General features: G+C 30.0%; 1 protein-coding gene across 1 annotated transcript; it reads right to left on the bottom strand.

Moving 5' to 3' along the window:
* Positions 1-19: 19 nt before the first annotated feature.
* On the bottom strand, positions 20-21,569 carry LOC142324414 (PRADC1-like protein). The gene is made up of 5 exons (XM_075365243.1): positions 21,430-21,569; positions 19,274-19,410; positions 15,874-15,989; positions 8,676-8,846; positions 20-310 (listed from the first exon to the last, which is right to left on the bottom strand). Exons 1-5 carry the CDS (start codon positions 21,512-21,514, stop codon positions 190-192), a joined length of 630 nt encoding a protein of 209 aa, XP_075221358.1. The 5' UTR covers positions 21,515-21,569; the 3' UTR covers positions 20-189.
* Positions 21,570-27,845: the final 6,276 nt, after the last annotated feature.

The raw sequence follows: 27,845 nt of genomic DNA, 5'->3' as shown, positions 1-27,845 counted from the left end.
ATACAACTAATTCAAAAACTTTGTTAAAAAAATAATTTATTCAATACATATTATGAAACTGTTAAATAAATATGCAAAATACCAGAAAAAATTGAAAAATACTGACATAATTTCTTTATAAATGACTATATTTACAAAAAAAAAAACTAGATAATATACTTCATCACTTAAATAATATATGCATTGCCATCACCATATCATCCACGGTGGCTGATTCATCTCATGAAATGAAACAAATGTGATATTTAGTGGTATATTTACAACAGCATATCTCATGTCCAATTCCTTCAGTGTTTTTCTAATCATATGCCTGTAAAAATGCATAGAATATATTAACTAAAGCTAGCACTGATTATATATGATAACAGATAAGGTGGGGATATTAACCTAACTTATAAAGAAAAAAAAGAAGATTAATGAAATAATAAATGTACAAACAACAATACCATTATACATTACAGAACACTTAAAAAAAAATTTCAAAATATGTAAAGATTTCTATAAAAAAAAATTAAGTAATGTTAAATATTACAGTCAATAACCACTAATAAATATTAATAGCAATCCTGTGAAATTGCAACCAATGTTTAACTTCAATAATCTTTGGGAACTGGTTTACTAAACACAGCTTATTTAATTTAATAAAATTACGATGTAGGTCATAATAACCAGGATATCAAAAAAAATAATCTGCAAAAATAATCTATATCTGCAAAATAATCAGGATATTATCATATTTTTTTAGATGTGACCATGACCTTGAGCCAATGCACACAACAGCACAACCCAACTGTGCCTCAGCGACAGCTCAGCAGAAAGCACAGTGTGTTTTGTGGTAAGCTTAGAATAAATCAGTTATAACTGTTCAACAGAATTTCCGGCATGTTTATGGCAATGAACCCCCTCATGCAAATAGCATTAGATGGTGGTATGAGCAGTTTAAGAAATCTGGCAATGTGGAAGTAAAAAAAAGTCACCCAGATGGTCTAAAATGGATGACAAAGCAGTTGAGCGTATACACCAAAGCTGTTACATGATTTTCTGCAAGTTGACCAAACCAAACAAGAAAGTAATGTTGCTGTAATGTTTCAACAAGATGGTGTTCGATAGGCACTCAATAAAAGGTAACCTAATCGTTGGGATTGGTAGGGCCAGTTCTGAACTTTGGCCTCCACGAAGACCAGATTTGACACCCCTAAATCTTTTTCTATGGGGATATGCTAAAAACATTGTCTACAGTGAAAAAAATCAGGGCTGTACTACATTTAAGACAATGGATCACTGCTGCTATTGCCACAGTTATGCCTGTGAAGATCCAGCGGATCTGGGCAGAAGCTGATTATTTGCTGGATGTTTGCAAAGAAACCAATGAAGCTCATATTGAAACATTCTAAGGTATGTAAAAAAAAAAACTTTTTGAGTTGATGAAGTTTTTTAAAATATACTCGTTTGATTAGCTCTTGTAGTTTCTGAGATGATTCTTTGTTTAACTGCTAAAATCTTTTTTGATGACCTTTACATTAAACAAAGATTGTTTAATATGCAGTATATAAAATACAAATCTGGATTATTTCCAGTAACACAAACAACATAAATAATCTGTGTGTGTATATATATATATATATATATTTGTTTATTTATTTGAAAAAATATTATAAAACTCTAGATGATAACTAAACTGGTGTAGTAGGAAACAATCAGATGACAAAAACTTCAATCTCATCTGGTATGCCCAAATGAAAACAGCGTAGAAAATAATACTTTTAATCTACTTTAAAATTTTTTCTAATTTTTATTGGTAAAAATATTTCTAATAAATTACAAACTAACAACTACTACCTTAATCACATTGTCAATAAATGTTTCACAAAGCATGCATAATTACAAGTGAATGACTACATAACCTTTATATGCAAATTAATTTTTTTTTTTATAAGCTACATTAAAAATATAACAAAAGGAATTCTATTCTAAGAGCATCACCTAGCTATAGACATAATAAAAGGCATCATTCATAAATTGCATTAACAATAATTTAAAGACAAAACAGAATAAAGATAAAGGATATTTAATAAATAAATTAACGTGGGATGTACATAGAGAATAAAAATTACTTCTGCAAAAAAGCAATTCAGATATTAATGAAATTAGCTTCGAAACATAATATTTAGTTAGTGGAGAAAAAAAGGTGTTAATTTACAGCTGAGTAATCAACAAATAAGTCATTCTAGTTGTCAATTTAATATCACAAACAATATATTTTTTAATTTCTATATGAAAGCAACTGTGACAGTGGAAGTGACACAGTTGTAATCTGAAATCACAAAATTTTATATGTAAAAAGCAAGAAATAATTAATAAATTTACATTTTAAAGGAGTTGCATAGGGGTCCCTCCCACACTATGCTGTGACATGTGCCAAAAACTGTCTAAGATTAAAATATACATATATTTTGCTATAAAAAAAATATATGTACAGAGTGTTCACCATAAAAGAGGCTCCATCACTTAGTTTAGTCTATAAATAATAGTTTATTGGCAACCACTAGCATAATAATTTACAGGTGTTCAAAATTGTGTCCATCCATTTTTATGCACTTGTTTGACAATGCTCCTGGCTGCTCTTGTTAGTTGCTTGTTTCCTGGGTGGCATTGGTAAAATGTTTGTTTTCAATTCCTACATGGTGTGTGGATTGTTTCTGATCCAGGTTTCAACAACAGTGATGACTCAACGCAAAATCTCCCGCTGATTTCACTTAATGAAGACCAAACACTGTTTTGAAGTTGACAGCCATATGCTTGTTGTTCGAAGTGAGAAATTGCAGCACCTATCAGGTCGACAGCTTTTTCATTCTTCTCTTATCAAGTAAAATGCTTATTGCCATTCCATATGACACACCTATGGCCTCTGCTACTTCATGCACTTTCATTTGGTGATCAGCAAGAATCATGTCATGAATCTTTTCAATGATTTCCTCAGTAACAATGTCTGCTGGGTGCTCCTCATCATAAACAGATGTAAATTCATTAAACCAATATTTCACAGTTGTTATAGATGGTAAAGAGTCCCAGTAAACAAAATCCAACTTTGTTTTTATTTCTTTGCATGTTTTTCCATCCAAAAATAAAAAACAAATTACAGATTGATATTGTTCTTTTTCCATTGTATTGAAAACCACCAAATATGTTTAATACAAATGGCTGTCAAATAAGAACTATCCTATCAATCGTCTGAAATTTTATATGGTGTCATTTGATAGATGGTAGTATACTGTGGTAATGTCAACTTTCCTCCACAACACCACCTGACTTCAAACACAGGTCCATTGATCCACATTCGTTCATACATACATGCACACAGTAACTTTTAGTAATACTTAAAAGGCAATGAACCACAAATTAAAATGGATCATATAACTTTTTTAAATATGGTTCACTAACAATCTACAACCATGAAATAATAAATCATATACATTTATTGCCAAGCGTAATATAGACCAAATTACAACTGGACTAAAAATAATGGAAAAAGTTTAATTAATTTTTTCCCCTAGTATTAACATAAATTCCCATTCATTAAAAAAAAATGAAAAATTCATTAAAAATTATTTATTCTTTAAATAATTTTTTTTCATTAAAAAATATATTATTCAGCATTAAAAACACAATAAAAAATATATGAAAAAGCAAATTCGTGAATGATTAACATTATTTGTTGAATTATATTTCACTTTTCAGTCAGGTAATAATTAATTCTATTATATTAAAAATCTGTTGTTAATTCTGGTTAATGAAATACTTTTGCACTGTTCAGTGTTTTTAAGCAGAATGCTAAAAAATCAGACTAATTTTTAGATATATTTTGCACATTTGATAGTCTAAGTGTATGATGAAGGAGAAGGTATCATCATAACGCCTTTTTTAAAGATGATAAAGCTTTCTATGTAACTGTTCGGTCTCTTGTTGTGGCTATTTCTATTTAATCCTGTTAAATTCAGTGCAAATTACGAGAAAAATTTATTAATTATATTACATATATCATTTTACTTTAATCGCTATGGAAGACTCGTGCAATGTGTGTAATAAAACATTTTCAAACATTAAAGAAATCATAGAATGCTGAGTTTGCCAATCTTACTTCCATCTGATGTGCACAAGACTTGGATCTCTTGAAAAACTTTGTAAGCTGAGATCATTTAAGAATACCTGGAAATGTGATATATGTGTGACAGGTTCGGCATCAAAAGTTGGAGATGAAGAAAAAATCTAGAAGATATTCTAAACTCAGTAAAGGAAAGTGTAATGAAACTTAACACCACATTTAATGAATCTAATGCAAAATAACTCATCTGAGTTATTGTACTTTCCTGAATCAACTTAAAACTGAAAATGAAACAAAAAAGGAATGCTCATCTCTAAGAATTGATAACATTAAATACTGAAGTGATTTAAATGAGTTGTAACAGTACTTGCGAATCGACAACCTAGAAATAATTGGGAGTTCCAGAAGCACAAAACGAAGATGTGAAGTTTTAGAAAATGTGGCCAAGGTAATAAAACATACCATTCAGCAGCGATGAAGTATTGATAGCCCACAGTACACCTACAAGCAAAGGTAAAATTAAACCTATTATATGCAAATTTGTCCACAGAATCAACAAAGATGAGATGGTTGGCTGCCACAAAAGAAAAGCGATCTCTTAAATCTACTGATTTGGATACACGGATTCCTCAAGGATAGAAAGTGGAATGTCCATGTACAGTATTTAACATCAAGACTAAAAAATACCTTAATCATACTTTTTACAAAATAAACAAAATTGAATATCTTGAAATAATAAGAATTATATACGAGGGTTATTTTTTTCAAGGTCCAATCTGTCACGAAATTAAAACCGCAGTGAAAATAAAAAATTTTTTATTTGTAACAAGTACTTACATAGTTACGCTATTTCTCTGCATAGTTGCCACACTGATTTAGACATTTGTCGTAGTGTGGTACCAACTTTCCAATACCCTCATCATAGAACGGAAATGGCTGTGTTTTCAGCCATGTTTCTACACTGGTCTGCAGCTCGATGTCTGTGCCAAAATGTTGTCCTCCTAGCCAGGGTTTCATGTGAGCAAAGAGGTGAAAATCGGATGGAGCCACGTCCGGGCTATATGGTGGGTGATCAAACACTTCCCAACGAAAACACTGTAGGAGCTTCTTTGTACAGCTGCAGTGTGCGACTGAGCATTGTCATGGAGAAAGACAATGCCTGACATTCCTCTCCTCTTATTCTGAATTGCCCTTCGTGGACATTGAAGAGTCATGCAGTATGAGGCTGCAGGGATGGTCGTGCCTCGATCCATGAATTCCACCAAGAGAACTCCATTCTGGTCCCAGAACACAGTAGCCACACACTTTCTGTTGGAGAAGGTTTGCTTGAACTTGGGAACCCATCTTGCAAACAGTTTGCAGTATTGAAGTCTCTCACTCACAATGGTGTAGAGAGCTGACCTTGAAATTTCAGGAAACTAATTACTCAATACAGAAATTGTGAACCGATGATTTTTTACATTTTTTTTGCCTCATCCACTCGCCAACGAGATCATCAGTTGACACTCGCTTCCTTCCCTGACCGCCTGCATCATCATGGACATCTGTATATCCTGTTTTAAAGTTCCTGCACCATTGTCACACTTTGATGTCATTCATTGAAATTTTACCGTACACATTACTTATTCGCCGATGAATTTCAGCTGCATTATATTCCTTAGCATGAAGAAATCGAATTACCACACGCATTTCACATTTGACGGGAGATGCTATTGTTGTAGACATGTTTACTTCCTAGCTGCATGTTCAGAACTAAATGAAGTGATGCGGCGTGATTGAAGGCCATATATAGATGCTGCGCAACACATATGCGCAAAGGTTCTTCCGATTTTTGTGCGGGTTTTTATTTCGCGACTGATCAGACCTTGAAAAAAAAATAACCCTCGTATTTTGCATATGCTCATACACTTTTTCAATATGGAATGATATATGGGGAGAAACATGATACCAATCTTATTTATGCTCCAGAAATATTTAATTAGAGCAGCTCTCAGTAGACCACAGTTATATCTCGGTACATGCTTATTTGAAGAAATTAAAGTACCTACATTGAAACAGATACATGTCAAGAAAGTAATACTACACAAACAAATAAATAAATGATTTTGAATTTAAAAAGTACACTGTATAATACTCATTCAGGAGAAACAAATACTTATACCACATTCTTTTCAAAATTAACCATTGGCAAATGTCAATTTTCATATTACTCAATTTTCAGTATATTTTCTAAAAAAATCCCCGATCATTTTAACTTCCAAACAATAAATAATAACCTAATCAAAGGAATAGATGAATGAGTGAAACACAATATACATTTTAAATAAACAAATTGAAATACAAAAATAATCCACACTAATAGTGATAAATTTAACATAATGAATAGTATACAACAAAATAAATTAATTTATTATTTAACATGAAAAAAATCTACATATATAAAACTGTAAATGTTTAAGTGAATGTTAAAGATGTATAAATTCATAATGGTAGTCAGTTGTCTTTTATGAATATTTCTTCTTGTTGTCTTATCAAATGTTATCTTATAATGCATTTTTTTTAAATTCTCATTATGAAATTATTTTTTTCTCATTTTTTAGATTATGAATTTATTATTCTTTATTTTACTTGATTTCAATTTATATTTAAATAATTTTACATTCTGGTTCAAGTATTTTTTCTTTTAACTGTATTTTATTTTATTTAATTTTTCAATTTAAATTTTTTATGTTTCTTTGGTTATTATTTTTATGTATCATGTTACAAAAATTATGTATTTTTATTTAATTAGATATTGTATTTTTAATTAGTTCTTTTATTAATCATCATGTTATAATGATATGAAGTCGCGGCTAGCGCTCAAGGTTTCTTTTGCTACCTGTGTCAAGGATAAATATGTTGAATAAAATTGTAGATGTAATTTTCAATTGACAATAAAATAAATATAAAATAATAGTAAGAAACATGTAAGTTACAAAGCAGATCAGGCCTGCTATTAAACATTTTTTCCACCTGCTGTTCTACAGAAAATGTTCAAAATGATAATTACATTTTATTTTCTTTGTATTATCAGATAGCAATAACAAGTGAATCTATTAAATTTTGTTAGCATAACATATATTAAATTGGAAATAAAACCAATAGAAATAATGTATAAAAAATAATAATAATAGAAATAATAATAATAATAAATTATAATAGAAATAATGTATGACAAAAATAATAATATTGTGAGATTTCATTTGAAAAGAACTTCTTTTTATTGTAGTAAAAACAGCTACTGTTCAAAATTATAAATTAATAATTATGCATCATATTTCAGAACAAAGTATATTTATTTAATAAAAATATAAAATGTAGGGAACAGGTGTACTTTATCATGGTGCATAAATTCAGCTTTTCATTTCTGAGTTATCTTTTTGGTAAGATGAAATGAACTTCTTTATTTCTCCTCATTCTGACCAATATTGCATAGGGGTTTTTTCTTTTCCTTTATTCATGTTCTACAGCCAGTTTCTTCATACCAGTTGACTGTAATCTTTTCTCTTCCCACAATTGTATATCTTCATAAAAATATCAGGGTCTACCTCTAACAATACTTGTCACCAATTTAAATCACACATAGTTCATTTTTTTAACATTCTTGCATTCATTCTCTGTACATGACTCCATTATTACTATGTTTGATATCCAACAGCTTCTTTATTTTGTCACTCCTCCCAATACGTTTAGAGAAGTTAATAAAAAATCATTAATGATATGACAATATATATATAAAACTCGAACTTCATAAACCACCTAATAATTTAAATTAGACAATTCCCACAATTTTCTAATAACTTTTATAAAAAATTCATCTTTTCCCTTTAAAAACACACAAACACTCATTCTTAACTATCCCTATTAAATCTTGTCATGGTATGTATGCTTTCCTAATTAAGAATGGCTCTTCTATTTTCAGGTTGTAGCTTGTATCTAATTTGGATTACATGCAAATATTGCAACTATTTTTTTATTTATTTTTACACAGCTGCAGGATAACACAGTTAAGTCTCTTTAACTGAGGAAGAAAGAGGAATTAAAGCACTACGTTACCTAAGAAACACAAAATGCGTGTGTATGTAAGTTTGTATTTTTTTTAAATACATCAGAACTGTTTACCTTAATAAAAAAACAAAATAAAGTAATATTTATAAAACTGAATCAAATGCATGAGTGCATATAATTTTTTTTTAATAATAAAGCTATTTTTTCAATATTATTAAAAGATAAAATAGAACTTTTATTTAAAACAGACAGAATATATGATTTTTAACTATCATTTTGTTCCTTATAATCTATATGAGCACACATCTGTCAATTTCAGTTTTTATTTACACGGTAATTAGATAATTTTATTTACACACTAACTACAACAATGCCCATGATTAAGCAAACATTGTAAACCAAAGGAACAATTATGAATCACCACCTACACTAAAACAAAAATATTAAGATTTAAATTAGTTTTCAACTTACACCCCCAGTTCAACTTATAATCTAATTAAAAGTATATAAAATTTAAACACCTTACCCATTAATTCCAAGTAAAAAGGCAGCAGGTATTTGAGGAGTTCTCTCAGTCTTATCGTCAATCATTTCTATATAAAAATCATCATCAACCACCAATCTACGATCGGCTATTATGACAGCAATCGCGCCTACTTCTTGAGCACGAATTGTTTTACTCAGAAATGAACAATCACTGTAATATACAAAAATTGAAATTCAAAAACTGAATTAATTTTTAATTTTGGTTCGGAAATTAAATATAAAAATTGGGAGATAAAAATTTTACAGTCAAATGGTAGGACTGTCTCTTCATATAACAATTGTTTGTTTTTAAATAAACAGATCTTAAAAGAAAATTTAATTATGGAAACTGAATGCTGCACTTATTAGCACCTAATAAATATTTGGGGAAACTGTATACAAATTTGCTTAAATAATCAAATTTTATGGGAAATATCTAGTTGTACCTATGTTCAAGATTATTTTTGATTTGATACTTTAAATAACTTCAAACTTTTCAGTTTGAGATGCTAATCCTAGAGATATTCCAGATATTGAATTGATTGTGAAATTCAACAATAATTAACATTTTTACCAGCAAATGTAACTGTTTTTGGTTTAATTTACAGAAAAAATGGTTAATTAGTTTTTTATGATGTAGAACAGAAATTATTATCACTTTTTTTTTTGTCGAGTTTTTGCTAGGTGAAAAATGCTTCTATTTGCTTTAAAAAACTAAATTTAAAAAATTCACAATTAAAAATGAAATAAAAACATGAAATATAAATACAAAACCTAATAGAATAAAAAATTAAAACAAAATAAAGACAAAGCAGAAAGGTAAAAACAAACGAAAACATTAAAAACAAAGGCAAAACAATAACTTAAACTAAATGTTAAGACAAATATGTACAAAGACTGTAAAAAATCTAAAAACACTATTAAAAAGTATGTAAAATATCAGGTCCAAAACTTTTTTATTACTGCCCAGGATTTGACAAAAATTCCTAGGCAATTTAAATTTACAACGCCACATAACGTATGCAATCCACAAAGATGTGCAAACAGTCAAGCGGCACTTGCATCGTACACATACTGGTGCATTTTCTGCTGACATCCGGTACCTATGCCTAGCTTTTGTATATCCTATCCACAAGCAGCAGAGGACCACTTCTCTCAGCAAATTTTCCTGTGGGAGAAATCCATGGCAACACAGTATCTTTGACATGCCAAAGTTTGTTACCTACTGTGGCGATTCAGTCATTTTGCCACTTCACGCAAAGTGCGTGTGACATGGTTAGTAAAGTTGGATGCAGTGACATGGGTAGTGACTACATGCATCTTTAGCAGCAGAATCTGATCTTCATATCCGGAATCCCCACACGGCTAGGGATCCAGCAGAAACTCACTTGTGTGTTGTGATAGTTCAACTCGGTGATTGCATTGTAGATTTTGGTGATGATAGGATGCATGGAATAAAGATTTTCTAAGGCTTGGAGAGCACTACACGAGTCACTACAAATAATTATCAAATGAACACATCTGCCAAGGAAATTTAAAATCTCTATCCTACATAGCTTCTATACATACAAGAGATATACATAATACAAATAACTTGGACTTCTTTTATGAAATTCATTTAATAGATTTTATTCCTAATAATAGGTTGCTTTCTCTAGAAATCATGATAGCTTGCAGTATTTTGGGAAAGTGGCAAAGACTTTCAGAAACAAATACACAAAACTGCCCCAACAATGGACATCATTGGAGAAGACAGTTTTTAAGTAACGAAAGGAGGTAAAATCCCTTTCAATAGTCATCGAGACCAACAACTTAACTATGGTTGATAGGGATTAAATTAAAAAAAAATTATAGGACTAAACAATTATTTCACATTGATTTCATTCAAAGCCCCAATTGATGATAATTCTCTTGACAATGGCAACCTCCTTGCACAAATATAAGTTTTTAAATAATGAAGGCGTTAAATCTGTGGAAATTTTAATATGTTTAAAGGTACAGTTTGGGAAAGCTACACGTCCCAGAACAAAGTGTATACATGGGCCAGACAATTTAAGGGAATTTAAGCAGAAAACAAGTCATGATCGATGCTCAAGGTCAAGTCACACAGCTGACATCTGTGCCATTTGAGAGTTTATCAAAGGTGATCACCGGTTCATTATTGACGAAATCATGTCAAAAATCAGCTAAGGGAGTGCTCAATTTATTATCACTCATCTTGGCTTTAGAAAAATTAGTGCTCGATGGATTCCAAGGTTGTTGACTGAAAATCAAAAACAGAGATCTGCATGAGAAGATTGGAAATCTGCAAGAGACTGCTGAATTGATTTCGGCAAGTAGGAAATGATTTTTTTCAGGTGCATTGTCACATGTGATGAGACATGGGTTCATCATTACACTCTGAAGTCAAAAATGGTGAGTAAGGAGTGGTGGAAGAAGGATGAAGGCTGCCCAGTGAAGGCCAAAACCTTCTGTCAGCCAAAAAAGGTCAAGGGGAGTTTTACTCATTGATTTTTTCCACAATTAACGAACGATGATTGCGGCTTACTATTGGCAACTGCTACGATTGACAAAAGCCACCTAGCGAAACCAAAGTTGGGGTATGTCCATCAGATTTATCATCCTTCTCTATGACAACACTAGGCCACACACCATAACTTTGACAAGGATAAATGAACTGGGAAACCCTCGACCATCCTCCCTACAGTCCAGATTTTTTCCCTGTGATTTTTTCTGTTTCTGCCTTTGAAAGAATCACTTGAAGGGGAACATTTAGAAAACGATGAAGACAACAAGGAGTGCGTGCGTAATTGGTTGATGACATGTCCTCAAACTTTCATGAATAAGTAATATTTAAGCTTCCAAATCGTTGGCAGAAGTCTGTAGATCATGCAGGAGACATTGTGTATATTATTAATCAATAAATTATTAAAAAAAAAATAAATTACCATTTATATTTGATTCACTCTCATTAAAAAACTGATGAGCCAGGTACCAAAGGGGAAAGTACAGGTAACTTGAACCTCTGCTAATGTGGGTGATGATTACGCAGGGCCATTTATGATTTATCAAGGTAGGTGGCATAGTAGGGTGACAACTAAAGCTTAAAGTTGAGTAATGAAATCAATTCATATATAGTTTAATGGTTACTTGAGGTCAGAAACCTTTCTGGCTGCTCTGTTATGACTTTTTCAAGGCGAAGTTTGTGTTCAATTATAAACAGTGATAACGAACTACTTTTGTATTTAAAAAATACTTCTGGGATTAGTAACATTTTATTATTTTCTTTAGGTAGTTTCTTTCTAAGAAATCCTTATGATTTATTGGGGGTGTTATTTTCCATCATATGACTAGTGGTGGTGGTAGAAGAGACTGGCAGTGCCAAGCAAATTTAGTGCTTGTATGTGTTCACCACGGAGTAGGGCTACAATGCTCTGCACTTACACCTTTTTATTCATTCACTGTTCTATTGTATTTAATGTTAGGAAACTAACTATTAAGACCAGAGGTATTAATGATCTTTCCAACATTTGTAAGTAAGAATTACCTTTCATATACTCTTTGAAAAAATATGATCCCAACAAGTATTATAATATCATCCTGGCCCTTGTCATATGGTGGGTTCCTTTCCAATTCATGCATAAAATGAGGATTAGCCAAGAAAACCACATTTCTGGTTCATGAACTACATTAAACTAGACATTTATTGGAAAAAAAAAATAACACTTGTGCAGGATATTGCACTTGGAAATTGTGCTAATGAACTATGGCAGGCTGCAAAACACCCAGTTCCATATCTGGTAACACTCACAATGAACTCATCAAAACGACTTCATATTTAAATCTTAATATGATATTAAGATAAATCATATTTATGATTTAATATGATCATGCATTGCTGACAGTGATATTTAAGTTTGGCCACTTGTTTACATGCAGATTTAATAGGAGAATGCTCAAATTGAGAATCATCAAATTGGTGATGACAATACATGTTTGCACTCACATCTTTTTTGGTCCACTATGTGGCTTGTCTTTAACATTACTGGAAGCAAATGCACGTTTCTCTAATAAAGTATTTTTTGTTTTTAAGATGGGTCTTAGGTAAAACATTTACGAATTTATGAAATACTTTTATTTATATGATGGGCGGTAAGGGGGTGCAACTTACCACCCATCATTTTGTTTATCCTATGCATTATCATTCAAATTTAATTATCCAAATTAAATTTTTTTTTTCATTAAAATATAATTAATTTGATGTCTTATCTTTATACCCAATCCAGATTGATCCACAGAAGTGGTAGAAATTTTTGTAGAAAATCCAAAACAAAATTATAGATAAATTAATGATAAAGCAACAAAATTTTGTTAAAATACTTTAGAACATGTACATGTTGTGTTCGACAATCCATAAAGCCAATAATTCCACAACGCTTGGCCACACACTCTGTGTGCAACACCTTGGCTCTTATGAAGCTGAAACTTGAATCTATTCCACAACCTCCATACTCACCACCTTTTGCAACTTACAATTCTCACTTTTTCTGTATTTAAAGAGGAATAATTAAGGGTACTCATTTCACTATGATGATGAACTGAAGGAGCAATGAGGTTGTGGATCAAGGAAAGAGTAAAGGGCTTTCTTCATTGATGGAATGAGAAAATTGGTTTACTTTTGGGAGAAATGTGTAGTTGTAAACGGTCACTCACTACATGGAAAAAGTAATTAATTTTAAATGGCGCCTACATGGAAAAATAAGTGTAAGTTTTTATAGCAAATAAAGTATACTTTCATGGCATATTTGTTTCATTTAATTATCTCTTTTCATATGCAAATTGTAAGTGACTGTGGATCACCATTTCAGCCACCCCTAATATAACAATTTTATTATGCTTGATTCAGATGTGTCTTAAAGTAGTGTTGATGTCAAGTTGAAATGACATTTTTCTCATCATTTCAGAATATATATAAGTTATAAATTATTTAATTTCACTTACAATAATGCACTCCACATACAATAATGATATAGTTAAAACATTTGCTAAATCAACAATCTTTGTTACAAACAAAAACTTAGATGTTAATAGCAAAGTAATATTATTCATTAATAATAAAAAATTAAGTGCTCTAATAATGACTGTAATAAAGATAAGTAACAATTCAACTTATAAACTATTCTTTACACATTCAAATGAATAAATTATATTTTTTTAATGTATTCATGACAATGTTCATTTTAAAATGAAATATTCATACTTGCGAATCTAATAAAAAATGCAATATGTATATTAACCCGGTAAATTTTAATAAAATTAGGATATGGTAACAAAATAAAACTGTACAGATAAAAATAAGCAAAACCTAAGGAACAGAACATACGGCATTATCTTAAAGGAAGAGAGTCTTTTTTAAAAACATAAAATTGATACTAATTTCTCACAATTAACAAAGAATTTTAAATGAAAATTTATTTATGGTGAAATTAAATTCTATTCAGTATATATATATATTTATGGGAGAATAAACCTTCAAACAATCCTCTGTAAAACAATCTTCATATTCAGCGATAGAAAAATATTTTAATAAAAAAAAAATTAATCTGATAAATAATTAACAATAGAAGTCTAATTAATTATTAATAATAATAAACAGATTAATTTGAATAATATTCCTTAAGACTTCACATATTTTGTACAGTATTGTTGATTCGGGGCCAAAAAGACAAGACAATGAATGACCCGTTACAATACTCACTTTCTTAAACCTCCAAATCTACTTGATAGCCTAACCAGAAAAACTAGATTATCTATAATGTGTTGAAAAACAAGTCATTTTTACAAATGAACAAAGAGTTTTAGTATTTATCAAAGAAAAAGGTACTTGGATATCAATCTGTGCAATGTCTTGCAACAATGTCAAATTAACAGTAATAATAATGTATAATGACTTAGTATTCACATCAACTGGTAATGTAAAGAGGAGTTTGGTCATAATAGAATTTTACTTATACAAGATGTGATAAAAAAATAATGAGAAATTTTTAATTCTGTACACCTTCTTCTCAAGTGAGTTCATCTTTTTCCCATGTGATAGCAGCACTATCTATATATACAGGTGTCCCATTTGAAATGCATAATTTTTATTTAACTATATCTCCCAAAATATTACATATATTGACACGAAACAAAAATTAAATGAGGGCCTGTCTTATCAAGTTATAACAAAAAATCACATTACATTACATCACATCACTTGCACATGTGCCCCACCAATCATATGAAAAATATCCAAATGATAGGCGATTTCTTGCCATATTCGTTGAGTGTTTCTGATGCGATGGTTAAAATGGCATTCCAAACACTCTAACATAGCTCCTGGATGCTCCTCTAACATAGCTACCTTTGCCGTATACACCCTTGTCTTTCATAACCCCAGAAGAAGAAGGCCCTGGGCAGGGCCTTGGAAATATTCATTCAAATACGTTTTTGATCTCAAATGAGTAAATGTGGTATGCAACACAGTTAATAACTGTATATAGTATATTAGTATATTAACAGTTAATATATGACAAACACGTTCTTTTGATATGCCCATAGCCTCTGCTATCTCTCTAACCTTAATTTGTCGATCATCCACTACCATTTCGTGAACTTTTTTGATGATATTGGTGGTGGTGGTTGCAGTTTTTGGCCATCACAAACGCTTATCATCAACCAAGCTGGTACGACCATGTTTAAATTCAGTTGCCCATTTTTTCATGGTGCCAAATGATGAGACAGAGTCCCTGTAAACAGCGACCAACTCTGTTTTAATTTGTGTAGGTTATTGGCTTTCAAATTTAAGTATTTAATCACAGCATGATATTTGATTTTTTCCATTTCCACAAAAACACTCACACTGACTTACTCAATCGATTATCAAACAACAACTGAGCATCCAAAGTGGCTATAATTTTAGTGCGTACCTGTCAAGACATGCACGAATACATTCCCTAACTTTTGTTGACAACTGCTGACATCTTCATGTTGAGGCTCAAAACTTTTCAGACAACCTTCTTATATTTACATAAAGTGTAAAACATTAATCATATTCGCTATTTCACACATTTGTAATATTACTGAAGAATTATGTGATAAATCAATTTTCTATAAATATGAAATTATATATCAGTAAAAATAATCATAGAAATTATTACCCTCTTTCCACAAGAGCAATATTCCCTTCTATTTCATGAGCATTTTTAGGCCAGCCACAACTATCTGGTGGTTCTACAGGAACCAATAATGCTTCTCGCTGATAAAATGTTTCATTCTGAAAAACACAGATAAAAAAAAAAATAAACAAAATGATGAAACAAAAAATGTAGTTATTCTTTGTTGTTTTTTAGATTACCAAACTCTGGTTTTGGAACAAAAGAAAAAACAGATTTAACATTAATTACATCTATTAATAAGCCTTTATGTTTTTAATTTATTTGATAAGTATTATTTAAAAACTCATTTACATATTCTATTTGTAAAAGAAATTCTTTTACCTAAATCTAATTTAAAAAATTCCTCCTTGCTTCATAAATCTGACAAAGGGGTGGGGGTCTTTATAAAAGTTTATGCCACTGTACAGTGTTCCTTATTTTTGCAAATGCTTTTAAATAACATATACAACTTTTACAACTAGTAGTTTCTGTAACTTATTCATTAAGTTATCTCCTTTAATGCCAATCCAAAAATAATAATATTAGGAAAGAAGTAGGTAAATGTGTATAAATGTAAAGTAAATGACGGGAATTAGGAAAAAGATGGAGAGAAAGGATGAAATGAATGGAAAGAGGGAATATATTACACAGCGTTTTACAAAAAAATAAACATGCATTTTTTTGGCAACAATTAAGAAAACCATTTAGACTACTATAGTGTTAGAAAAAATAATTTACTCTAAAATAGAAATCATGAAAGATTAACTTTTGAAGCTTCTGAGGAGAAGAAAGAAAACAAAACCAAGATCTGATGCTAATATGATGATTTTAAAACAAGATATTCACCGATATAACTTTAATACATTACTTATCACAAAAAATTGAAAACTGCAGAATTGTGATCTGCAGGAAATAATCATACCAACTGTAGTAATTCTTTTAAGATAATGAACTAGGTTTTTTTTTAAATAGCAGGAAGAAATGCTTTTTTTCCATGAAAAGAGCTCTCATAGCAAGGCAATTACACAAATATAAAAGATCAATTGGCGGGGATACGGAGGCAATTACAAAATTCAGCATACACAGATGAATTATGACTAACCTTGGGTTTTGGAGAAATAGCTATGTAAGAATAAAATCTTCGCAAATGTTTAACCAGTCATTGAAAAGGATTTAACCTCAGGGTTGAGGATTTCTATTGCATGTGGTTCCCATTTTATATTGATTCATGAGGGAATCAACCCTCATTTCTCTGTATATATATATATATATATATATATAGCAAATGAGATATGAAATTGGAGGGGAATATATGAAAATTGGTTTAAAGAACATCTAACACTAGAAATTAGGCTATGTAAGAATATAGAAAACTATTTTATTGACAAATCAATGAAAATGAAAGAAAAACTGATTGGGTCAAGTGAATATATAATGCTTGTCCTTGTTATTCACAGCTACATAACCACACTATTCAAACATACAATACTGTACTTGGTAAACCTGATACAGTAACTTTTGAGAGACAGTAATAGACTTTAATTCTTCAATTTATTCTTCTATGTTTTCATTTCTACAAAAGAACAGTTACTGGAAAGTTTTGATATCTAATGACAATGTTATTTTGTCAAATCACATTTGATTATCTGGTTCGATGGTATGAAGTTTAAACTATTGAAAATTTGAAAAATTTATTTGTAAACTATTCAATAATATATTATTATACAACCAAAAAACACAGTTATCTATACATATCAAAAAAGAGTAAACGTGCGCTAAATTTCTTACATACCTTCGTAATACTACTTTAATCATTCAACTTGTAATGAACATTTTTTGTTTTATTTTTGCCTATAAAACTTCTGTTACCAGCAAATACAGCATTAAATACAATGAAAAATACTTATTGAATATTCTCTTTTTTCTCAATTCTTGTTAACAGGACACCTATTAATAATAATAGTTATCTTAATGTTTTACTGAAGTTTTTTTAATAACCTAAAATTTACATAAATCTTAATTCTTTAAGCTGTTTTGTATATATCCCAATTTTGTGTACACCACTGCTTACTCTGGAAAATAAAGCTAATGAATTTATCACAAAGTATTTAATTTGAAAGGGTATTTTATACAATTAATAAAAAGAAATGGGGGAACTTTGGATTTCTTTTTAATGAATTTCAAGGGATGTTGACTGTTATGACATTAACATTATATGACAGTTATGACTGTTAACATTGTATGTTAAATACTTTTCTAGCAATCTGACAAAAGTCATTCATGAAATAGCACTGCTATTATAAAGAGCAACACACATCCAATGTCAAGGAAAGTGAATAGTGATGGTTTTCCTATTTCCTTCTTTACTAACCAAATGTATTTTTGCACATTAACACTGCTGAAATCCAAATTATAGTCAACCTTACAGGAAAACCTTCACTCAGGTAAACACAACCTTGCAGGAAAACACTTCAGGGACTAATTATGTAATGAACATAATTACTCTCAGAGACGGCAAAACTAACTGTGCCTCTTACAACATGGGATGGTTTACAATAAACTGATATACTCCCTTCTCTTGCAGATAATATATATTATATACTGTTGCAATTCAGTAATGGAATATGATCATTAAAAATTTAATTTAGGTGATATATGGAAAATAGTTTATTTAATGTAACTTCAGCCATAGATATTTATCATTATTTCACTTTTGTAAGTTTCCAGGATGCTATTACTTAAGAATTCCAGAGTTTGTAGGGCCATCAGCTTGTAAGCAGTAGAGCTTTGGGTAATTTACTTTGTGTTGGGTACCAAATGAGATATTTATTAACTTTGACTGAAAGTTCATAGATGTGACTGACATCCTACCTCAAATGGTAACCTATGTACGACAAAGATTTAAAATCATGAAAGATAAATCATTTATTACTATGCAAATCCTGATGTAAAATTAAAAAAAAAACGTGCCTCCAATAACCATATCACATAATAAAAACATCTACATATGCAAATGAATAAAATATACAATACTAGATCTTGGAATATTTTATTCACACTATTTAAACTGAATAAACAATAAACACTTATCAATAAAGTCTTACTGTGAACTAGTAAAGAAATAAACATCTTTATTTAGTTTTTTCAAATGAACAGGTTTTTTTTTTTACAACAAAATTTTTTCTTATAGTGTTTTCCTTTTAAAGTCACACAGGGCGGTGGGCTTTCACCTGGAAGGCGTTACCTCAGCCACACCTACGACTCGTGGCGGTGACTAAAACCCACCCTAACTTGGGGCCCTTGCAGACTCCCCCATGCATCACCGGAATGTTCTGACCTTCTGCTTCTGGAGGGCTACCCTTCTCCCATCCTACTTCTAAAAAATGACAGTAATGATACTTACAAATGTTACTCCAAAATCTTTAGCAGGTCGTGCCCTATAAGTATATCTAAGCACTTCCGGATCTAAAATTTCAAAGAAAACATCATTTCCAAACATTTCTGCTGCATTGTTGGCATCAAATAAGTGTAAGTTATTAGCTAAGAAAGAGAAAGAAAGAAAAATTGTATTAAACAAATGTAATTATATGTTATAAAATAACCTCACCATTATATGACAACTGTTTATATATAAAATATTAAAAAGATATTATTAATGACTAAACTGGTAAACTGATCAACTTTATTATGGATTAAAATTATTTCTAATAATAACAATAGTGTCATGAATTCTAAGTTAATAAAAATAAAAAAAACATATTTTTATTAATGTTTTCATCATAATAAAACGTTTAACATTGTTATATCTGAAAATCTAAAAATGAATGTATTATTAAATTTCAACAAGAAACTGTTCAATGTGATAAATATACTGCCAGATTTACAAATCACAATCACTTCAGTTTTTCTTGCTTCACAAAATAATAGCAAAATTCATTAGAACAGAATAATTACAGTCTCTGATGACACTTCATTTTTTCTTAACTAAATGTGTCAATATTATCACGTTACTAGTAAAAACGTTTTTAAGTTTTTGTTTCTTAAAAAAAAATCACAATTAATACTGAAATAAATGCACAATTTATTCTGATAAGATAATGACCATCCTGATAATTAAAAATCCAACAATTTACAAAATATAAGTAAATCTACCAAATCTTTGATACTTCTTTGCTGTGCATAGTGTCAATCACCAACACTTGTGTTAAATAATCACAAAAATCAACTTTATGCTAAGAGTACCCCAAGAAGCAGTTTTTTATATTATATTTCTTGTGTATCCAAAAACAAAAAAAAAACCAAGCTGTTGCAAACAGTAGCAGTAATCTGAGTAAAGTTGGTAAATTTTCAAAATATTTCCTTCTTTAATAAACAAATATCCAGTAAATAACATCATTTGGTAAATTAGTTTAATACTTTAAAGGAGATATAAATTGGTAAACAATTGATGGCACCTGTAGAAAGATGTTTTGAATGGACTTCAACTTTTCTTTTTCCTGTTCAGCCTCCGGTAATTACCTTTCAGATAATACTTCAAAGGATGAATGAGAATGATATGTATGAGTGTAAATAAAGTGTAGACTTTTACAGTCTCAGTTCGACCATTTCTGAGATGTTTGGTTAATTGAAACCCAACCACCAAAGAACACCAGTATCCACGATCTAGTATTCAAATCCATGTAAAAATAACTAACTTTACTAGGACTTGAATGCTGGAACTCTCGACTTCCAATCAGCTCATTTGGGTGAATGGACTTGACTATCTATTACGATATTACCCATCAGAATGATTATTAAATAAAGAGATCTAAAATTCCATAGTAAATGTGTTATGATTTTGCATTATCTTTCAGCAAAATAATTTATAGTGAAAAATTATCTTCAGTCTACCTGTGAATGAGGAGACAAAAATTACTGACAAAAACTAAAGTCTTATTTATAGTTTGCCAGTAAAATTTATTGAAAAATTTAAAAATATAACAGTGAAATGTTAAAAGCATAATGCTGAAGAAACAAATGCTAATTACAGTGAGAATAAGATTTCAAAGGGGATTCCTGTACAAATATACGATCTTAAATCAGCACTGACAACTGTAACTTCATTAAATACGAAATATTTATGGTATAATAATAAACGACTAGTTTCAATAAAAAATTGTCAGTAAAAATTACTTGTTCTAAAACTAATTTTTATCAAAATTTCATAAACCTTACACACATTACATTGAAACTAAATATTGCTGAGAGAAGATATCAAACTTAAACGACAGGTAAATGCTAATTGTAAAACACGTTAATTTGGTAAAGTTAAGTTGTGTTTTAGTTAATCTAATAGTTTATGAAATATCAGGAACTACGGAAATTAAAATATAACTTTTTATTAAGTAAATTATAATCAAACTTCATAATATACTAATAAGTAAAAAAAAACATACAACATTTAACGCCGGTTTTATCCAAATTAGGTACTGACAAACCGAGTAAACGGTTTGTTTTTAAACTCATAACCTATAACGTCATGTGTAATTGTAATAACTGTTTCAATAACAAACATCTTACCTCCTGAATCACTGGTATCAAATCTAATAAATAATATTAAACATATAATGATGAAGACAACACTGTTCCAGAATGAAAAAAACATACTTTACTTTATTCAAACGTTCGACTTAATTTACACCAAATAACAATTACACGAGTCCAAACCAATAGAAATGTATGATAACGTATCTATTCATATTTTTCAACGAAGATGAATCAAAATTTAATTTATAATATTCATTTAAGCCATATTAACGAAATAATTTATTAAAAATATAATGGTATAATTTTGTTGATAAATAATATTAACTAAAAAAAATATATATATAAATATTGCACCATTATTTATGAAATTACTGAAATTTATGTAAGTAAGTTTGGTGATACAAGAACTGCTAAACAAAAATTTTCTAACCCATTTTAAGAAAACATATGTCTATTTATTATAATAGTATCAATTTTTGGATCTGAAACTTAAATCAGCTGCATTGTCAACCTGACTGTTGTCATGGTAACTGCAGTAAACAGATTTTCAAGCGTATCATATAAATTTCTAACCTGTTAACTACAATTTTCAAAATGGTAAAAATAAGACTAGTTTTTGTAGTTTTCTTAATTATAATGTTTATGATTGCTTTATTGACATTTACGAATTAGTAATATGTACATTTTATTTATTTTTTCTTTACTTTAAACTCATAAAAAATGGTTCAGTGGTACATTGCTATACCACTATTGTATAGTTAGTTATATTGTTGATCAGTAATGTTGTGTTCTCATCCTGGGTACAGATGTTTCAATATCCTAAGGAACTGTAAGTCAGGGTGGGCATTCCATACTTAGAGAGGCCTTGAAACACACCTTCAGGTAGATTTGTCTCATTTTGTGGTTCCTTTGTGAATTTATCCTTTTCCACCAATAACCCACCTTCTCTTCCAGGTATGTTTTTTTGGGGTTTAAGTATATGTGGACCTACAGTGTTTCTACTTCCTTGATATTTGTATGATTCGATGGGAAGTCTTTGCCTTTAGACCTGTACAGAGACTGGAGGTTTATACAATTATAGATGTAAAAGTTGGATATGGGTATCCAATATGATAACCGGTAAACTGATTATATTTACTCAATTTTGGTGTATTTACTCTTGGTGTAGGTGCAAAGACCTTTCTTTAGAGAAAAAAAAATATTGTGAATTTTTTATATACTCTTTTCAGAGTAAAATTCAGTTGGATTTTCAATCTTAAAAATGTTAAGTTTAAAAAAAATTTATATTTGAAGTATAATCACATTCAGCTCCCTTGTTTTTGAGGCTTGAAAGTTAATTTATTATAGTAATTATTTATTTCAATAGGATGGCTTGATCGGTGCAATGTTATTCGATTCAAGGCTAAAATAAATAAAAATATGGGTACTGTAATGCTCCTTGAACAACGGGATTGAAAATCAGTAAAAAGCAAAAATTGTAAAGAAATAATCCGAATATTTCCCTGCTCCTAAATCAGATTGACTTTAAACTTTTAAATTAAAAAAAAATGCAAGTACTTTCATTGTATTAGAGCTAAACTTTCTGAGACCACTATAAAAAAAGTCAAAACTTTTGCAGTAAATTTAATGGTATCAAAGTCTCTACAAAAATATATAGAAATTTCAGACTGGAATTTTGCGCGATCATTATACTTTCTCTTTATAGCCATGCTGTTGCCAACTGTAAAATTTTTGCAGTTTTAAATAACTTTATTTGTCAAATATAACGTTTTAAAAAACAAACATTTTTTAAACATTATTCTCTTTCCTTAGATATATCTTAGGTATGGACAAATTAACCTCAGATATTTTATTTATAGTTCTTCCATTTTTCTTATCCTTGGATTTATTTTGTCAGTTGGTGGATTAAGTTTTGTGTATTATCTTCCTTTAATATATGCAACTTCAGTGGCCTAGAACATTCTTTGATCTTGAAACATTTATTCTGCTATATAATACTGTTATCTAAATTTATTTCTTTGCAATGACTGAACTGACATTCTTTTCCCTTTACTCCTTATTTCCTCCTTTATTCCTCTCATCTTCACCTCCTTGTTAGTATCTTCTGTTTTGCATATTCTTCTAAGGTAGATAGATAAAAAAACCAGGATTTAATTCTTTCTTCCTTATTGGTTACCCTCTATACGCTTCATTAATAAGAAAAATATTAGTGATTCATAAATGTTATCTTTAGCTTTTGATAATATCCCTTCATAGTGGGGTAGGTGGGATAGTGGGATAGGGATCATTATAATTTGAAAGAGTTTTATCTTCTTAAGAGTATTCTTTATGAGTCACAATCATTTGTATTCTGTCCCTAAATACTTAAATTTTTTTCACTCTTTTTACTGATCACATATATCCAATCATCATGTCTATGCATTTAATACCTTACATTTTACTGTTTTTAATTAATATCTGTTTTAGATGTTAATTTAAAACAAATTAATTAAAAAATTTATTTACAGTTTGAATTATTAATTCTGAAAATTAGATTAACTGATAAATACACTCTTTTAAGAGAATAATAAAATTCATATACTTACAAAATCTAGTATAATCATATGTATAAATGCGCACTATTGGATGCGTAGCAGCAGCCTGTGGATCTGGAGTGATTGAGGAAGCATACTGACTATGTCAAATATCTTGGTGTAATAATAGACTCTTGACTGAACTGGAGTTATACTCAGTTTTAACTGGAGTTACATGTTTAGAAAAGAACTTCCTATAATATGTTGTAGATTATACATTATTTGTACCTTATGCCCAACCTATATAATGAATATCTTATACTATGCGTTAGTTCACAGTAGATTTCAGTATGGGATTGAAGTTTAGGGAGGCACTTACTTATCTCTCAGAAATTAAATGATTTATATTAGGTCAGAAATTTATAATATGTACAATAGCTAAAAAATCCTGTACTCATCCCTCCTGTTTTTGTTTAGAGAAAAAAGAGAACGAGGGAGACATTTCACCAACATATTTATATTTTTATAAAGTTTTTGAAATATTTTACATGATATTTTGAGGCCAATTTTATGTGTAATGTTTTGAAGTACTAATATGTGTGTTTCAGCTTTCTGAAGTTGTTTGATAGCAGTGCCAAGTTGTTAGTGTAACCAAGGCAATTTATTTTGATCTTTCAGCCTATTTTTATTTTTGGGGGCATTTTTTGAGCCATTCTTCCATTATTATTTCCAGAGCCCAGCTGAATAGTAGCGATGGGAGTCCATCGTCTTGGCACAATCCTGTTTTGATCTCAAATGGTTCCAAGAGTTTAACTCTGAATTTCACTTTTGACTTAGTGTTTGTGAAGGTTAGTTTAATCATGTTTATTAATCTGGAATGTAGTTTGAGGTGTCTTAGAATTTTTAGTAGGGGTTCTATGTGGATGTAATCGTATGCTTCCTTGAAGTCTACAAAGGTTATCACCATGTCTATGCTTCTTTTTCTGTTGTAAGCCGTTATTAGCTTGAGACTCATGATCTGCTCTGGACAGCTCCTTCAGGATATGAAACCTCCCTGGTACTTTTCTAGTTCTTTCTTGAGTTGTAAACCAATCCTATTGAGAATGATTCTTGAAAGAATTTTTTATGTTGGTCTAAGAGTAAGATTCCACTGTGATTGTTAGGGTCTGTTTTGCCTGTTTTTATTTGGATAAGGCTGTCATCTGGTGTTTTAGTAATACTTCTTTGATGTAGTTGTTGACAAGCTGTTAATGAAAAGTGATTTTTGCTGGTCTTCCTGCATTTTCCAGATCTCTACAAAGGTCTGATCTTCTCCTGCCGCTTTGCAATTCTTCATCTTACTCAGAGCTTTTACTGTGAGAGGGTTGACGTTTTTTGGTGGTGTTGTTATTGGGGAGTTGACGTCAAAGTTTAGGAGTTCTGTTGATTTTTCGCAATTTTTGTTGAAAAAAAGTTTGTTGAAATATTCAGCTAGGATTTCCATGTTATCATTATTGTTTTGGGCCAGATTATGGTTTTCATCCTTCATCAGTAGGTTTGGAGGTTCATATTGTTGGAATTGATTTTTGAAGGTTTTGTGGTGGTCTATCAACTCTGTTTTGGTTGAATTCTTTTTCTATTGATTTCACTGTGTCTTTATGGTGTTGTCTGTTTATTTTGTTTAGGGTTTGGAGTTGTTTCTTTTATTTGTTTTACTAGATTTTGGAAGGATGTTTCTAATTTTTGGGATTGGTGTAATAGCTATGTTTGATGTCTACTGCTTTGGTCGCATGTGTTACTTCACCGTTGATGCTTTTTTTCGGGGTTTTATTGGGGCCAATTCTTCTGCGATTTGTTTGAGGTTGTTGACTAGATCTTCGAGTTTATGCGTGATTATTATTTTTTCAATTGCTTTTTGGCAATTTTCATGCTTGATTAGTTGTGTAGGGTCTATTTTTGTTTTAGGGGCTTTGTTTTGTTGTTTCCTTTGGGGAGCAAAATTATAATTAAATTAAAATTTAATTTTAATTTTGGCTATATAATGATCTGAGTCTATGTCTACTACTTGGAGGACTTTTACATTGTAGGTCTTTTTATGGTAGTGTTTGTCCATGAAGACATGATCTAGTTGCAATTTTCCTTTAGTGTGGTAGGGTGTTTCCACCTTTTGAGTTTTCTCTTGAAATGTGTGGATTTAAAAATTAGCTTGTGGTTTCTGCAGAAATCGATGAGTTTCTGTCCATTTTCATTTATTCTCTTTTGTGTAGGTCTTTTTCCAATGATATGCCAGTAACTTCTTTTTCTGCCTAGTTGAACGTTAAAATCTCCAATTAATTGTTTAACGTGATTTTTGGGGATGTTATTTATGGTCTGGTTGAGTAGTCCCCAGAACATTTCTGTTTCTTCATGGTGTTTTAGAGATTTGTTTTTATTATTAGTAGGGGTGGGAGTGTTTCTTATGGTGTAGATTTTTTTAGATGCTTTTAGGGTTAGTGTTGAGATTTTTGGGGATTGTGACTTGAATTCTGATACAGAGTTTATTATTTTGAGGTTGACCAAAAAGCCTTTTCCAAAACATGGAACACTTCATCATTCTCTTTCCAGGTACATTTGTAGAGCCCATATCCTTGAGATTCCATGGAATCCGGGTCAGTGTTTCTTATTTCCTACAATCCCATGATGAGAATTTTGTATTGATCCATTAGGTCAGTTATTATTTTTAATTTACCAGTCTGCATGGGTGAGTTTACATTGTGTATCCCAAGCATTTTTGGGGTACACAAAAATACCTTGTATCAGATTCAGCTATTAAATTAAAGCAATTAACATACATACAATAATTAAATTATGATTTAATAATATAATAAAGTTTAGTTGACATTTATACCTATTTACTTATTTATTATTAGTTTGTAAGACCATCCAAAATAATGATAAAACAAAGCTTTACAATACCTAATTATACTAGTTCAAATATAGAAACAAATTACTACATGTACAAATACTTTTGGGGAATATATAATTCAACTTAATCTTACAAGTCATATGTTAATTACTAAACTTTGATGTCATTTAAATTTTGAAGTACTACCTTAAAATGAATAGTTTGCACTTTATGAAATGTATAGTAAACAATAAAAACATAATAATAAAATCGCATTGTATGTGAAAAGAATTTAGATCAAATATTGCAAAATATTACTCATAATTTTTAAAAATAATTTATAATGTTTTTTATGTCATCATCAACAGAAGTATTACCAAAAGAAATTGTTGAAGATAACAAACTTAGTATTTAAAATGGAGATATTTCAAAAAGTTTGTTATCTTCAACAATTTCTTTGGGTAATACTTCTGTTGATGTTGACATAACATAAACTACTGATGCATTAGTATCTTCTTTTCATAAAACATTTGCATTTAATTTTATCTACAGTGAAAATTGTTGTACTAAATCTGCCGTAATAGCATATTGTTTGTAATTGGATTTTCAGGATGTTGTTCTGATAACCATTTCCTTATGATAGAAGTTTCACTAACAAATTCCACTGCATTGCTCATAATAAATTGGACAAAAACCAATATTTAAACATATTAATGTTTACAACATTTTATTAATAAACCATTCTACTATGTCAGTAGGAAATGAATGTTGATTAAATGATTTTTTTTTTTAGAATGGAGAGTAACCTTAGATTATATTGTTTTTGACAGATAATGATGGTGTATTGAGGACACAACATATTAAACATTAATAGTGTATTTGTTCTAGTTAGTAAATTTTTCTAACAGCTTAATGACTTTAGGTCTATTTACTTATATCTAATATTAATAATATAAAGTGTAAACTATTCATTTATTAATAGAATATTTAATTTCGATGATTTGAATCTGTTAGACAAAATATACCATCTGATATTTATGTTAAGACAAACTGATGACTATCACATTCTCTAA

The sequence above is a fragment of the Lycorma delicatula genome, chromosome 5, assembly GCF_047948215.1.
Source record: "Lycorma delicatula isolate Av1 chromosome 5, ASM4794821v1, whole genome shotgun sequence".
Taxonomy (NCBI): Eukaryota; Metazoa; Arthropoda; class Insecta; order Hemiptera; family Fulgoridae; genus Lycorma; species Lycorma delicatula.
This window is presented reverse-complemented; position numbering and strand designations above follow the sequence as displayed.